General features: G+C 41.1%; 1 protein-coding gene across 1 annotated transcript in view; it reads right to left on the bottom strand.

Annotated features, from left to right (window-relative positions):
- Positions 1 to 13,581, bottom strand: part of LOC126457336 (U6 snRNA-associated Sm-like protein LSm4) — a 55,915-nt gene that overhangs the window by 20,329 nt on the left and 22,005 nt on the right. Inside the window, exons 2-3 of the mRNA XM_050093551.1 lie at positions 5,067 to 5,108; positions 4,868 to 4,966 (exon numbers count right to left, since the gene is read on the bottom strand). Coding sequence (XP_049949508.1) covers positions 4,868 to 4,966; positions 5,067 to 5,108 — 141 coding nt within the window. The remainder of the gene's footprint in view (positions 1 to 4,867; positions 4,967 to 5,066; positions 5,109 to 13,581) is intronic.

The following is a 13,581-nucleotide window of genomic DNA, read 5'->3' as shown; positions in this document are numbered from 1 at the left end:
ATTAGTCACTACTTATGCCACATAAAATAGTGAAGTTAAAATGACCACTACGGAAGACACAAGTGTCTATCAGCCTTTACCAGAAATCCGCCTTTTGACTCTTGTGGCTGATTTGGAACAACTAATGGAATTCATCCATGAACTTTTTTTGCTCTCTTTAATTGTCTGACATGCTTTTGGCCTCACAAATGACAGTCTGCTAGGTTCTATCCTGACAATTTGATCTTCAAATTTGCAGTGCCTCGTGCCTGGGCTCACAAACAACAGTCTGTTCCATTCTGTCCTGACAACGTGATCTTTGAATCTGCAGTGCCTCAAGCCTGAGTTTGATTGCACTGCAACACTTGTTTCCTGAGAGAAAAGGCTGGTTCTTAGTGTGCTTTGAGTGGTTTTAGTGTGGATGTCTCAGCAGCTTGGCAGATCACACTGAATATGACCCACACAGTCCTGGAGGCTGTCATGTCCAAACCTAGTTAACAGGCCATGAAATATGTACTTTATTCTGCAGAGTACCCACTTCAGTAGCTTCATGTCTGGGTTGCTTGTCTCAAAAGTGTGTGTAGATAAGGAAGTGGTCGTCTGTGTGAAGATCAATGTCCACTTCCCATTCCACAACATCTGTGAGGGTAGGTGAACAATTGCAAAAGGTCAGTGGCTACTGAGAGCGCAAGTGAACAGAAAGGAAAGGCTAATGGCCAAGAATGAATCTGTGGCTCAGCTGAAATGCATCACTTAACTTCTGTTCATAAGACATATGTCTCTCTCATAAGACAACTCTCAAGAACTCAAGTACTGCAGCAGCTGTTGTTGTTGTTGTTGGAACCTCAAAGCACACAGCAAACATTAAATTCCTCAACAAACAGGAATGGCTGAAACTTGTTTACCTAGGTCTAACAGACCATCTTTAACATATGGATTGTGAGGCAGTAAGTACCCAGCACGTGTGCTAATTTTCAACAATGACAACAGCTACTGTCTGCAAGCTTGCACTCACTGGGAAAGAAACAAATTGTAGGGTCTGTCATAATACAATCAGGTCATGAAAGGTGGTTCCTCAGGAAGAAAGGAGCAGATAGCAAATTCAATTCTTTACAGATTTGACAACAGTGGGAATAAACGAGGTGTGTTATAAGTTACTAATGAATGACACTACCCCACACTTAGCCCTGTTGTTGCTAATCTCAACTTTCTTGGGGAGAGAGAGCTTCTACCACTAGGCATTGGAAGTTTTGTAGTGCCTCTCCTGCACATACATTTAAAGTGTTTCTACATTCTTTTTTCGGTACAAGGAGCTGGAGCTGCTGCTTGTGAGTTCTACATCTACATTCCACAGGCCACTTTACAATATGTGGTAGGGATACCTCTGATACCACTATAATTTTCCAGCTCCTCTGTTCCATTTGCTAATGATGCATGGGGAGAATGACTGTCAATGGACTTCCGTGTAAGTTCTAATTCTTTGTATCTTTTCATCAGGGTCATTCTGCAAAAAATGTGGGAAGAAGTAACATTCTGCCTAATTCTTTGAATGAATGCTCTCAATTTCTACAGAAACCTTCTCTGCGACACATAGCACTTCTTGTAGCAACTGCCACTGGAGTTTGTTGAGCTTCTCTGTAACACTCTTGCATTTACTACAAGAACCCGTAATTAAATGTGCCATTCTTAGCTGGACCTTCTCTTCCTCTCTTATCAATGCTACTTGGTAAAGGTCCCAGACTAATCAATGCGTCAAACAAGTGTTTGTAAGCCAATTCTTTAATGGATGAATTACATTCCTGTAAGATTCTTCCACGGAATCCCAGACTGAATCTGTTCATATTTCTCTTAATTATGAGAGGCGCCAACCTGTAATGCTTTTATTTACATATTTTTCTTTGCCATATTGATGCACTGCAGATAAGGGACAATGTAATTAAACTTTTTGGTCCTCCATCTCCATAACATAGATTAGACCACTCCGCAATGTCAGTGCTTGACAATACAGTTTTCTTCTTTGACTTCGGTCAGCTTGTAGCAGGATGTTTCTCTATACATGGAGGTGATGGTGTTTGTGTGTGCTGCACACACAATGATGCCTTTCTAGATTCTTGAGGTTGAATGTTTCGATTTGGAATACCCATTGGCTTTGGAGTCTCTGGTGGTTGTATCTGCTAGCACATGTACTCAGCCTTGACTCAGATGCCTGAATTGGTGTACAGCATTTCTTTTGATGTTATGTTTTCTATGAACTGCTGCAAAGGGTGTGGGAAATGTTGGAGGTTGCATGACCCTTTAGGGCTCTGTAAACCTCACCATAGTCAACTCTCCTCATCTTCAGTTTCTGATTTTTTTTCTCTCCTTGGCACAAATACAGCAACCCCTGTTTTATAGGATGTTCATCTGAACAGTTTACACATTTTGGTGGAGAGGTACATGATCAATCTGCTTCATGTACATTTCATCTGCAACTACCACACACTCTTTCAACCTGGAGTGTTAATTCCAACATTTTGGCATTCAAACCACCTTGTCAAGCGTAACTTTGATGCGGATAAACCACGCTGCAGTATGCCCCAGCAATATGGGGAAGGTTAATGCTAAAACATGTGGCCCATTTACTTTCTTCATTGTCTTCTTTATGTCTGTGAGACATTTGCCCAGTCTTTCTGTTATTTCTTGGGATTAATTTCTATTATACTGTGGAAGGTTATTATACACTGCTGCTGTTAAGGGTGTTCGGCATAAGAATTTCAGTTTCAATCACCTAATTTTTTGGACACCAGAAGCTTAAACAACTGTTTGGATGTAGCTGTCTAAACTAGAACAGTGCTGTTACATTTTTTAGCTTTCCAACATCAAGTATGATATTTAAAAACTTTGCAAATAGAGAACAGTGATATCTTTAAAAAGGACTCATCTGTCTTAATTCATATAAATGAATAATTTTGCAAAATTTGTGCCTTGTTATACTCTTTACCAAAAATCCTACAATTTTGTTGTTTTCTTAAGACATCTTTTCATCCAAGGTCTCACTGTTGCCTGTATACTGGTGCTCTCTCTCAGATGGTTTACCCACTCCATCCAGAGTTTTAACAGCAGGAGCTACACAAGTAAATGTCCATCCAGACAGGGCCTAACTCGTCTGGATATTCTTCTAGGAGTGGGTTGTGCCTGCCAGCGAGTATTTTGCTTCAACAGCCATTCATGGCAGACAGGACATATGAGGTTTTTGACACTTTAATCATTCAAATGACGTGGTTAATTATACCAATATCACTTCTCTCTTAAATGCACAATATTCCCATCACACCATATTGTTGTCTCCACAACATGCTCAGAGTTTATAGCAGCAAATGACTAATAGTACTTACCAGCCCAAGGCTTGGAAATAGTCCTAGTTCGCCAGACCCACACCCAGCCACTATTTGCTGGACTTTGAGGTTAGACTTGCAGTGCAGAAAGGGTAGTACTATTGCATTTCACATGTGGTGGACACAATTGCTTGCATTTTATCTAAGCCACAGACAAAAATCAAGTCAACCAGAGACAGTTAAAATGTCTGAACTGTTAATATGTTGTGAAGACAATGTGTCTTCAAACATTCAAGAGAACATACTGCTCATTACCAGATCCTGATATACACAGTGTGCCTCCATTGTCACTCTGGAAGGCATTTTGTGTTTTACTAGCACTTCTCCCATTGCTGAAAAGTTAACAAAATATTTGATTAGATGATAAGTTACAACATGACTCCTCTTGTGATAGCTTACAGATCAGTGCTTGATAATGGCTAGGAGCCAAAAGCAGATGTGACAGCAAATATTTGTATACAATTAGAGTTGTGCCCTAACAAAACTGATCACAACAGTTGTGGATGCCAAATATGGAAAGTAATCAAGTATGATAAAATAGGTACCAAAATAGGCAGCTCTTTTTTAGCCTCCCATAGCACAACAGATTGATTTTTGCTATGTTTTGAAGCAGCTAATGCTGGAGGTATTTCAAACATAGGCATTTGCAGTCTCTCTCTCTCTCTCTCTCTCTCTCTCTCTCTCTCTCTCTCTCTCTCTCTGTCAATCCAATGACTACAGGCTACATTCTGTAAGAAGATCCACAACAGCTTGCAGAGCTGTTGCCAACTTTCAACTGTGAAGCATTAATGGCTGCTGGCACAACGGCTGCCATTTATAGAGCTGTGGCAAAATTGAGATGTTGCCATGGAGATGTATACTGGTTTAGGTAGGCCCACAACAAAGCTGCCACACCCAGCCCACTGCAACTGTCAGGGGTCAACTTATGCACCTCAACTGTAGTTGTAAATGCCTGTGCCACACAGTAGGGTTGCAAATTACACGATACACCGAGCTGCAGATGGAAGTGTCATTGTGTCCCTGATTATGAGGAAAAAGCTGTCCAATAAATGTGGTTATGATCTCAAAAGTAATCCTCTAGGAAGCAGCATTAACCGCCACTGGTCTGAATGACTTCCATGGTACTAGAGGGAGCTGTAGAGGGCAAAAACTGTACAGGAAGACAGAGATTGGAATACGTCAAGCAAATAATTGAGGACGTAGGTTGCAAGTGCTACTCTGAGATGAAGAGGTTAGCACAGGAAAGGAATTCGTGGTGGGCCACATCAAACCAGTCCGTAGACTGATGACAAAAGTCTGAATACAATAAATCATGTTCAAAAATATTGTCACATACTCTCATTTACAGAAGTTAACAAACTTGCAATTATAAATGAACTATTACATGTGTACGACCAAACCCTGTACAAATATAAACAACACAGATACGAAAAGCACTTGTAAAGCAGCATAAGTACCAGACACCACTCTCATAAAAGCTTTTAAAATCAGATATTAACAATGTCCTTACATACCCTTGATGTACATATAACTTCTCTTAAATTAATGTTCATCCAGTTGTCACAGCTAACTAAGTGGCCGTTGTAGGTCTCACCATTTTTCAGCTCCACCAACTAAAAGCAATAGAGGTCAATCAGTAACAGCATCATGATTAATACATTTTTGTAATTATTACCATTATTGCCATTTTCAAGCCTTCAAGTTTTAACTTACCATGGGATGATTCTGTGCTGTCCGAAGTAATGACAGTGGCAACTGAAAAAAGAAAAAAGTGACTTATTTAAACTTTTCACTGCAGATATTTTCTTAACTTTGCGTTTAGTATAATTACGATTTTATCCATTACAAAATGCTGTGCAACAACTAAAATTACTCTGAACTCGTCTGAGTTTACGATGACTATATCAGGTCAATGGCAGGAGTATGCCTGACAATAAATAACTTGTTTTAGTCATCAGTCTTCAGATTGGTTTGATGCGGCCCAGTGTGAATTTCTCTACTATGTCAGTCTTTTCACCTCAGAACAGCACTTGTGCCCTCTGTCCTGAATTATTGGTTGAATGTATTGCAATCTCTGTCTTCCCTTACCTTTTTTACCATTTGCAGCTCCCTCTAGCACCCGAGGTCATTCCCTGATGTCTCAAGCCATGTCCTCTTCTCCTTCACCCCGTCTTACCAGTCCACCTAATTTTCTACATTCTTCTGTAGCACCATGTGACTCTCCTCTGCATCTGTTTTCCCACTGGCTGTGATTCACTACTATTCAATGCCATGCTCCAAACATACAGTCTCCGAAATTTTTCCCTCAAAGTAAGGCCTATGTTTGATACTAGTGGTCTTCTCTTGACTAGGTCTCCCTTTCTTGCCTGCGTTAGTCTGCTTTTTATGTCCTTCTTGCTTCATCCATCACAGGTTATTTTGATTCCAAGATAGCATGATTCCTTAACTTAATCTACATTGTGATCAATTTTGATGTTAAGCTTTTCACAATTCTCATTATTTTTGTCTTTTCCAGTTTATTATCAATCTGTATTCTATACTCATTGGACTGTTCATTCCATTCAACAGCTCTTGTTTACTTTAATTGAAGACAGCAATGTCATTGGCAAATCTTATCACTGATATCCTTTCACCCTGAACTTTAATCCCATTCTTTAATCTTTCATTTATTTCTGCCATTGCTTCTACATGCATAGACTGAACAGTAGGTGTGAAGAACTGCATCCCTGTCTTAAAACCTTTTTCACCCGAGCACTTCGTTCTCAATCTTCCAACCTTACTGTTCCCCCTTGCTTCTTGTACATATTGTAGATTATCTGTCTTTCTCTATATGTCAGTCGAGGCAGAGGCAAAGATGTTGAATGACAGGTGAGGTATGAGTGGCGGCAACTTGAAATTAGCGGAGATTGAGGCCTGGTGGATAATGGGAAGACAGGATATATTGAAGAGCAAGTTCCCATCTCCGGAGTTCGGATAGGTTGGTGTTAGTGGGAAGTATCCAGATAACCCGGATGGTGTAACACTGTGCCAAGATGTGCTGGCCGTGCACCAAGGCATGTTTAGCCACAGGGTGATCCTCATTACCAACAAACACTGTCTGCCTGTGTCCATTCATGCGAATGGAAAGTTTGTTGCTGGTCATTCCCACATAGAAAGCTTCACAGTGTAGGCAGATCAGTTGGTAAATCGCGTGGGTGCTTTCACACGTGGCTCTGCCTTTGATCGTGTACACCTTCCGGGTTACAGGACTGGAGTAGGTGGTGGTAGGAGGGTGCATGGGATAGGTTTTACACCGGGGGCGGTTACAAGGATAGGAGCCAGAGGGTAGGGAAGGTGGTTTGGGGATTTCACAGGGATGAACTAACAGGTTACGAAGGTTAGGTGGACGGCGGAAAGACACTCTTGGTGGAGTGGGGAGGATTTCATGAAGGATGGATCTCATTTCAGGGCAGGATTTGAGGAAGTCGTATCCCTGCTGGAGAGCCACATTCAGAGTCTGGTCCAGTCCTGGAAAGTATCCTGTCACAAGTGGGGCACTTTTGTGGTTCTTCTGTGGGGGATTCTGGGTTTGAGAGGATGACGAAGTGGCTCTGGTTATTTGCTTCTGTACCAGGTCGGGAGGGTAGTTGCGGGATGCGAAAGCTGTTGTCAGGTTGTTGGTGTAATGGTTCAGGGATTCCGGACTGGAGCAGATTCGTTTGCCACGAAGACCTAGGCTGTAGGGAAGGGACCGTTTGATGTGGAATGGGTGGCAGCTGTCATAATGGAGGTACTGTTGCTTGTTGGTGGGTTTGATGTGGACGGACATGTGAAGCTGGCCATTGGACAGGTGGAGGTCAACGTCAAGGAAAGTGGCATGGGATTTGGAGTAGGACTAGGTGAATCTGATGGAACCAACGGAGTTGAGGTTGGAGAGGAAATTCTGGAGTTCTTCTTCACTGTGAGTCCAGATCATGAAGATGTCGTCATCAATAAATCTGTACCAAACTTTGGGTTGGCAGGCCTGGGTAACCAAGAAGGCTTCCTCTAAGCGACCCATGAATAGGTTGGCGTACGAGGGAGCCATCCTGGTACCCATGGCTGTTCCCTTTAATTGTTGGTATGTCTGGCCTTCAAAAGTGAAGAAGTTGTGGGTCAGGATGAAGCTGGCTAAGGTGATGAGGAAAGAGGTTTTAGGTAGGGTGGCAGGTGATCGGCGTGAAAGGAAATGCTCCATCGCAGCGAGGCCCTGGACGTGCGGAATATTTGTGTATAAGGAATATTTGTGTGTGTGTCTATATATATATATATATATATATATATATATATAGACACACACACACACACACACACACACACACACACACAAATTAGTTGGTTTTACTGAGAAATTCATCAATGGAGTAGAAGGAGTTGGCTACCAATAAATCCTTTAGGCTTCTCTTAAACTAAATTTCATTGGTTGTTAAGCTTTTTATGGCTGCTGGCAAGTTATTGAAAATGTGTGTTGCTGAATAATGCACACCTTTTTGTACAAGACTAAATGACTTTAAATCCTTGGGAAGATTATTCTTATTTCTAGTACTGATTCCATGAATTGAGCTGTTGGTTTGAAAAATTGATATATTTTTAATGACAAATTTTATTAAGGAATAAATATATTGGGAAGCAGTAGTTAGTATCCCTAGTTCCCTAAACAGGCTTCTGCAGGATGTTCTTGAGTTCACACCACATAAACTCTTACTGCATGTTTTTGTGCCTGGAAAACTTTATCTTGGCTTGATGAATTACCCCAAAAAATAATTCCATGTGACATTATGGAATGAAAGTAAGCATAGTATGCCAGCTTTTTCATTTTTATATCCCCTATGTCTGACACAATTCGCATTGCAAATAGAGATTTGTTAAGACGCTTCAGCAGTTGTTGTGTGCTCCTCCCAGTTGAATTTATTATCAAGCTATAATCCCAAGAATTTAACACTGTCCACTTCTTCTATCTTCTTGTCATCGTATGTTAGACATGTACTCCTGGGACACCCCTTACAAGTTCTGAACTGCATGTAGTGTGTTTTTTCAAAGTTTAGTGACAAAGAATTGGCTAGGAACCAGTGATTAATGTCCACTAATATTTTATTAGCTGATCTTTCTAAGACTACACTTGATTTGCTATTTATTGCAATGTTTGTATCATTGGCAAACAAAACGAACTTGGCATCTGGTAATGTTACTGATGAAAGGTCATTGATATACGCAAGAAAAAGTAAGGGCCCAAAATGGAACCTTGTGGGACCCTACATGTAATTAGTTCCCAGTTGGATGATGCTTGATACATGTCTCTTTCCTAATAACACCCTTTGTTTCCTGCCAGAGATATAAGATTTGAATCATTTTGCAGCATTTCCTGTTACACTATAATATTCTAATTTACTTAAAAGAATATTGTGATTTACACAGTCAAATGCCTTTGACAGATCACAAAATATACCAGTTGCCTGCAATTTTTTATCTAATGAATTAAGCACATTTTCACTGTAAGTGTAGATAGCCTTCTCAATATCTGAACTGTTGTGGACTGGCAAGACAGCCAATCCACAGTGACGGATAGCCGAAAGGCACGCGTTTAAGCTCACGCAGGATGGCGTGAGGTCTGGAACAGGTCAGGGATATGAGACTAGCAAAAATAGTACGTATCTGTTGGAATACTTAACTTTAATCCATAATTGGTGAACATCGGTCTGACAGTACATGCATCACAAGATAAATAGCAATTGATAATGGCGCCTTGCTAGGTCGTAGCAAATGACGTAGCTGAAGGTTATGCTAACTATCGTCTCGGCAAATGAGAGCGTAATTTGTCAGTGAACCATCGCTAGCAAAGTAGGCTGTACAACTGGGGCGAGTGCTAGGAAGTCTCTCTAGACCTGCCGTGTGGCGGCGCTCGGTCTGCAATCACTGATAGTGGCGACACGTGGGTCCGACGTATACTACCGGACCGCGGCTGATTTAAAGGCTACCACCTAGCAAGTGTGGTGTCTGGCGGTGACACCACATGAACCCTTTAGAAAACCAAACTGTGACTTTGACAGTATGTTATTTGAGATAAGATAGTTATAAAGCCGATTTTACATTACTTTTTTTAAAATTTCTGAGAATGCTGGCAACAGTGAAATTGGACGGAAATTTGATACTATTTCTTTATCTCCCTTCTTAAACTTCAGCATATTTCAACCACTCAGGAAATATTGCACTGAAATGACTGGTTACACAGATAACTTAATAAGTTACTTAGCTCAGAATCACGTTCTTTAATTAACTTTGTTGATATTTCATTACCCACTAGATGTTTTTGATTTTAAAGATTTTTATGATGGACATTATTTCTGCTGGGGTAGTGAGGGTCAAATTCATATTATGGAAGTTACTTGAAATGTCTGGTCTGAGGTATTCCATAGCAGCATCTACCGAACCTGACAACCCCATGTTTTCAGTAACAGTTATATAATGTTTGTCAAAAAGTTCTGCAACACTATACACATCTGTCACCAATGTATAATTTACTCTTAATGCTATTTGTTCCTCTTCATGTCCGGTTCTACTGGTCTCCTCCTTCACTATTTCCCATATTGTCTTTATTTTGTTATCTGATATGACTATCTTTTCCTTGTAATATATTTGCTTTGACGTCCATATTACAGTCTTTAATATTTTGCAGTATTTCTTGTAATGTGTTATAGCATCAACATCGGAATATTCTTGTACTTACTTCTTTTGTCAATAAACTGAAGTATTTCTTCAGTTATCCAAAGTTTTTTCTCATTTACTTATTGAAACTATGTTTGGCTGTCTAACTTCCATGATTGTCCTTTTTAAAGATGTTCACTCCTCTTCTACTGAACTGACTGTTCTGACATTCCCTATCGCAGGATCTGCATCCTTAGTGAACTCCAGACGCTTCTCATCTTTCCTGAAGTACTTCAGTATCCCACTCCCTTTCACACCAATTCTTCCTGATTGTTTTCAAACATCATTAACAAATTGTGATCTGAGTCTATATTTGGTCCTGGGTACATCTTTTTCCGAATCTCTGTCTGACCATGATGTAATCCAGCTGGACCCGAACTCTAGGTACACAGAGGGACATCTTCAACTTGTTATTTCTGAATTAGAAAGGTAGCGGGTAAGAAGAGTGTGTTTATGCAATGTGTTCAGCAAGAACCGACTCATCAGTACAAAAACCACCCCGAAGGACAAGACCCAAAACACTTTTTGGTCACTGGCAGCCCAGAATACTAAGGAGCTTGGTCCAAACTTGGGATCTACATCCACATCTACCTTTATAGTCCGCAAGCCACCCAACAGTGTGTGGCGGAGGGCACTTTACGTGCCACTGTCATTACCTCCCTTCCCTGTTCCAGTCGCGTATGGTTCGCAGGAAGAACGACTGCTGGAAAGCCTCCGTGCATGCTCGAAACTCTCTAATTTTACATTCGTGATCTCCTCGGGAGGTATAAGTAGCGGGAAGCAATATATTCGATACCTCATCCAGAAACGCACCCTCTCGAAACCTGGACAGCAAGCTACACCGCGATGCAGAGCGCCTCTCTTGCAGAGTCTGCCATTTGAGTTTGCTAAACATCTCCGTAACGCTATCACGCTTACCAAATAACCCTGTGATGAAACGCGCCGCTCTTCTTTGCATCTTCTCTATCTCCTCTGTCAACCCGACCTGGTACGGATCCCACACTGATGAGCAATACTCAAGTATAGGTCGAACGAGTGTTTTGTAAGCCACCTCCTTTGTTGATGGACTACATTTTCTAAGGACTCTCCCAATGAATCTCAACCTGGCACCCGCCTTACCAACAATTAATTTTATATGATCATTCCACTTCAAATCGTTCCGTACGCATACTCCCAGATATTTTACAGAAGTAGCTGCTACCAGTGTTTGTTCAGCTATCATATAATCATACAATAAAGGATCCTTCTTTCTCTGTATTCGCAATACATTACATTTGTCTATGTTAAGTGTCAGTTGGCACTCCCTGCACCAAGTGCCTATCCGTTGCAGATCTTCCTGCATTTCGCTGCAATTTTCTAATGCTGCAACTTCTCTGTATACTACAGCATCATCTGCGAAAAGCTGCATGGAACTTCTGACACTATCTACTAGGTCATTAATATATATTGTGAAAATCAATGGTCCCATAACACTCCCCTGTGGCATGCCCGAAGTTACTTTAATGTCTGTAGACGTCTCTCCATTGAGAAAAACATACTGTGTTCTGTTTGCTAAAAACTCTTCAATCCAGCCACACAGCTGGTCTGATATTCTGTGGGCTCTTACTTTGTTTATCAGGTGACAGTGCAGAACTGTATCGAACGCCTTCAGGAAGTCAAGGAAAATGGCATCTACCTGGGAGCCTGTATTTAATATTTTCTGGGTCTCATGAACAAATAAAGCGAGTTGGGTCTCACACGATTGCTGTTTCCAGAATCCATGTTGATTCCTACAGAGTAGATTCTGGGTTTCCAGAAATGACATGATATGCGAGCAAAAAACTTGTTCTAAAATTCTACAACAGATCGATGTCAGAGATAGTTTTGCGCATCTGCTTGACGACCTTTCTTGAAAACTGGAACTACCTGTGCTCTTTTCCAATCATTTGGAACCTTCTGTCCCTCTAGAGACTTTTGGTACACAGCTGATAGAAGAGGGCAAGTTCTTTCGCATACTCTGTGTAGAATCGAATTAGTACCCTGTCAGGTCCAGTGGACTTTCCTCTGTTGAGTGATTTCAGTTGCTTTTCTATTCCTTGGACACTTATTTCGATGTCAGCCATTTTTTCGTTCGTGCAAGGATTTAGAGAAGGAACTGCAGTGCAGTCTTCCTCTGTGAAACAGCTTTGGAAAAAGGTGTTTAGTATTTCAGCTTTAAGCGTGTCATACTCTGTTTCAATGCCATTGTCATCCCAGAGTGCCTGGATATGCTGTTTCGATCCACTTACTGAATTAACGTAAGACCAGAACTTCCTAGGATTTTCTGTCAAGTCAGTACATAGAATTTTACTTTTGAATTCACTGAACGCTTCACGCATAGCCCTCCTTACGCTAACTTTGACATCGTTTAGCTTCTGTTTGTCTGAGAGGTTTTGGCTGCGTATAAATTTGCAGTGAAGCTCTTTGCTTTTGCAGTAGTTTCCTAACTTTGTTGTTGAACCACGGTGGGTTTTTCCCATCCCTCACAGTTTTACTCGGCACGTACCTGTCTAAAACGCATTTTACGATTGCCTTGAACTTTTTCCATAAACACTCAACATTGTCAGTGTCGGAACAGAAATTTTCATTTTGATCTGTTAGGTAGTCTGAAATCTGCCTCCTATTACTCTTGCTAAACAGATAAACCTTCCTCCCTTTTTCTATACTCCTATTTACTTCCATATTAGGGATGCTGCAACAGCCTTATGATCACTGATTCCCTGTTCTGCACTTACAGAGTCGAAAAGTTTGGTTCTGTTTGCTATCTGTAGGTCCAAGATGTTATCTCCACGAGTCGGTTCTCTGTTTAATTGCTAAGGTAATTTTCGGATAGTGCACTCAGCATAATGTCACTCGATGCTCTGTCCCTACCACCCGTCCTAAACACCTGAGTGTCCCAGTGTGTATCTGGTAAATTGAAATCTCCACCTTAGACTATAACATGCTGAGGCAATTTATGTGAAATGTATTCCTGATTTTCTCTCAGTTTTTCTACCACTAATGCTGCTGAGTCGAGAGGTCAGTAAAAGGAGCCAATTATTAACCTAGCTCGGTTGTTGAGTATAACCTCCACCCATAATAATTCACAGGAACTATCCACTTCTATTTCACTACAGGATAAACTACTACTAACAGCGACAAACACACCACCAACGGTTGCACGCAATCTATCCTTTCTGAACACCGTCTGTGCCTTTGTAAAAATTTTGGCAGAATTTATCTCTGGCTTCAGCCAGCTTTCCGTACCTATAATGATTTCAGCTTCGGTGCTTTCTATCAGCGCTTGAAGTTCAGATGCTTTACCAACGCAGCTTCGACAGTCTACATCTACATCTACATCTACATCCATACTCCGCAAGCCGCCTGACGGTGTGTGGCGGAGGGTACCTTAAGTACCTCTATCGGTTCTCCCTTCTATTCCAGTCTCGTATTGTTCGTGGAAAGAAGGACTGTCGGTATGTCTCTGTGTGGGCTCTAATCTCTCCGGTTT

Source organism: Schistocerca serialis, chromosome 2 (genome assembly GCF_023864345.2).
Source record: "Schistocerca serialis cubense isolate TAMUIC-IGC-003099 chromosome 2, iqSchSeri2.2, whole genome shotgun sequence".
NCBI classification, from domain to species: domain Eukaryota; kingdom Metazoa; phylum Arthropoda; class Insecta; order Orthoptera; family Acrididae; genus Schistocerca; species Schistocerca serialis.
This window is presented reverse-complemented; position numbering and strand designations above follow the sequence as displayed.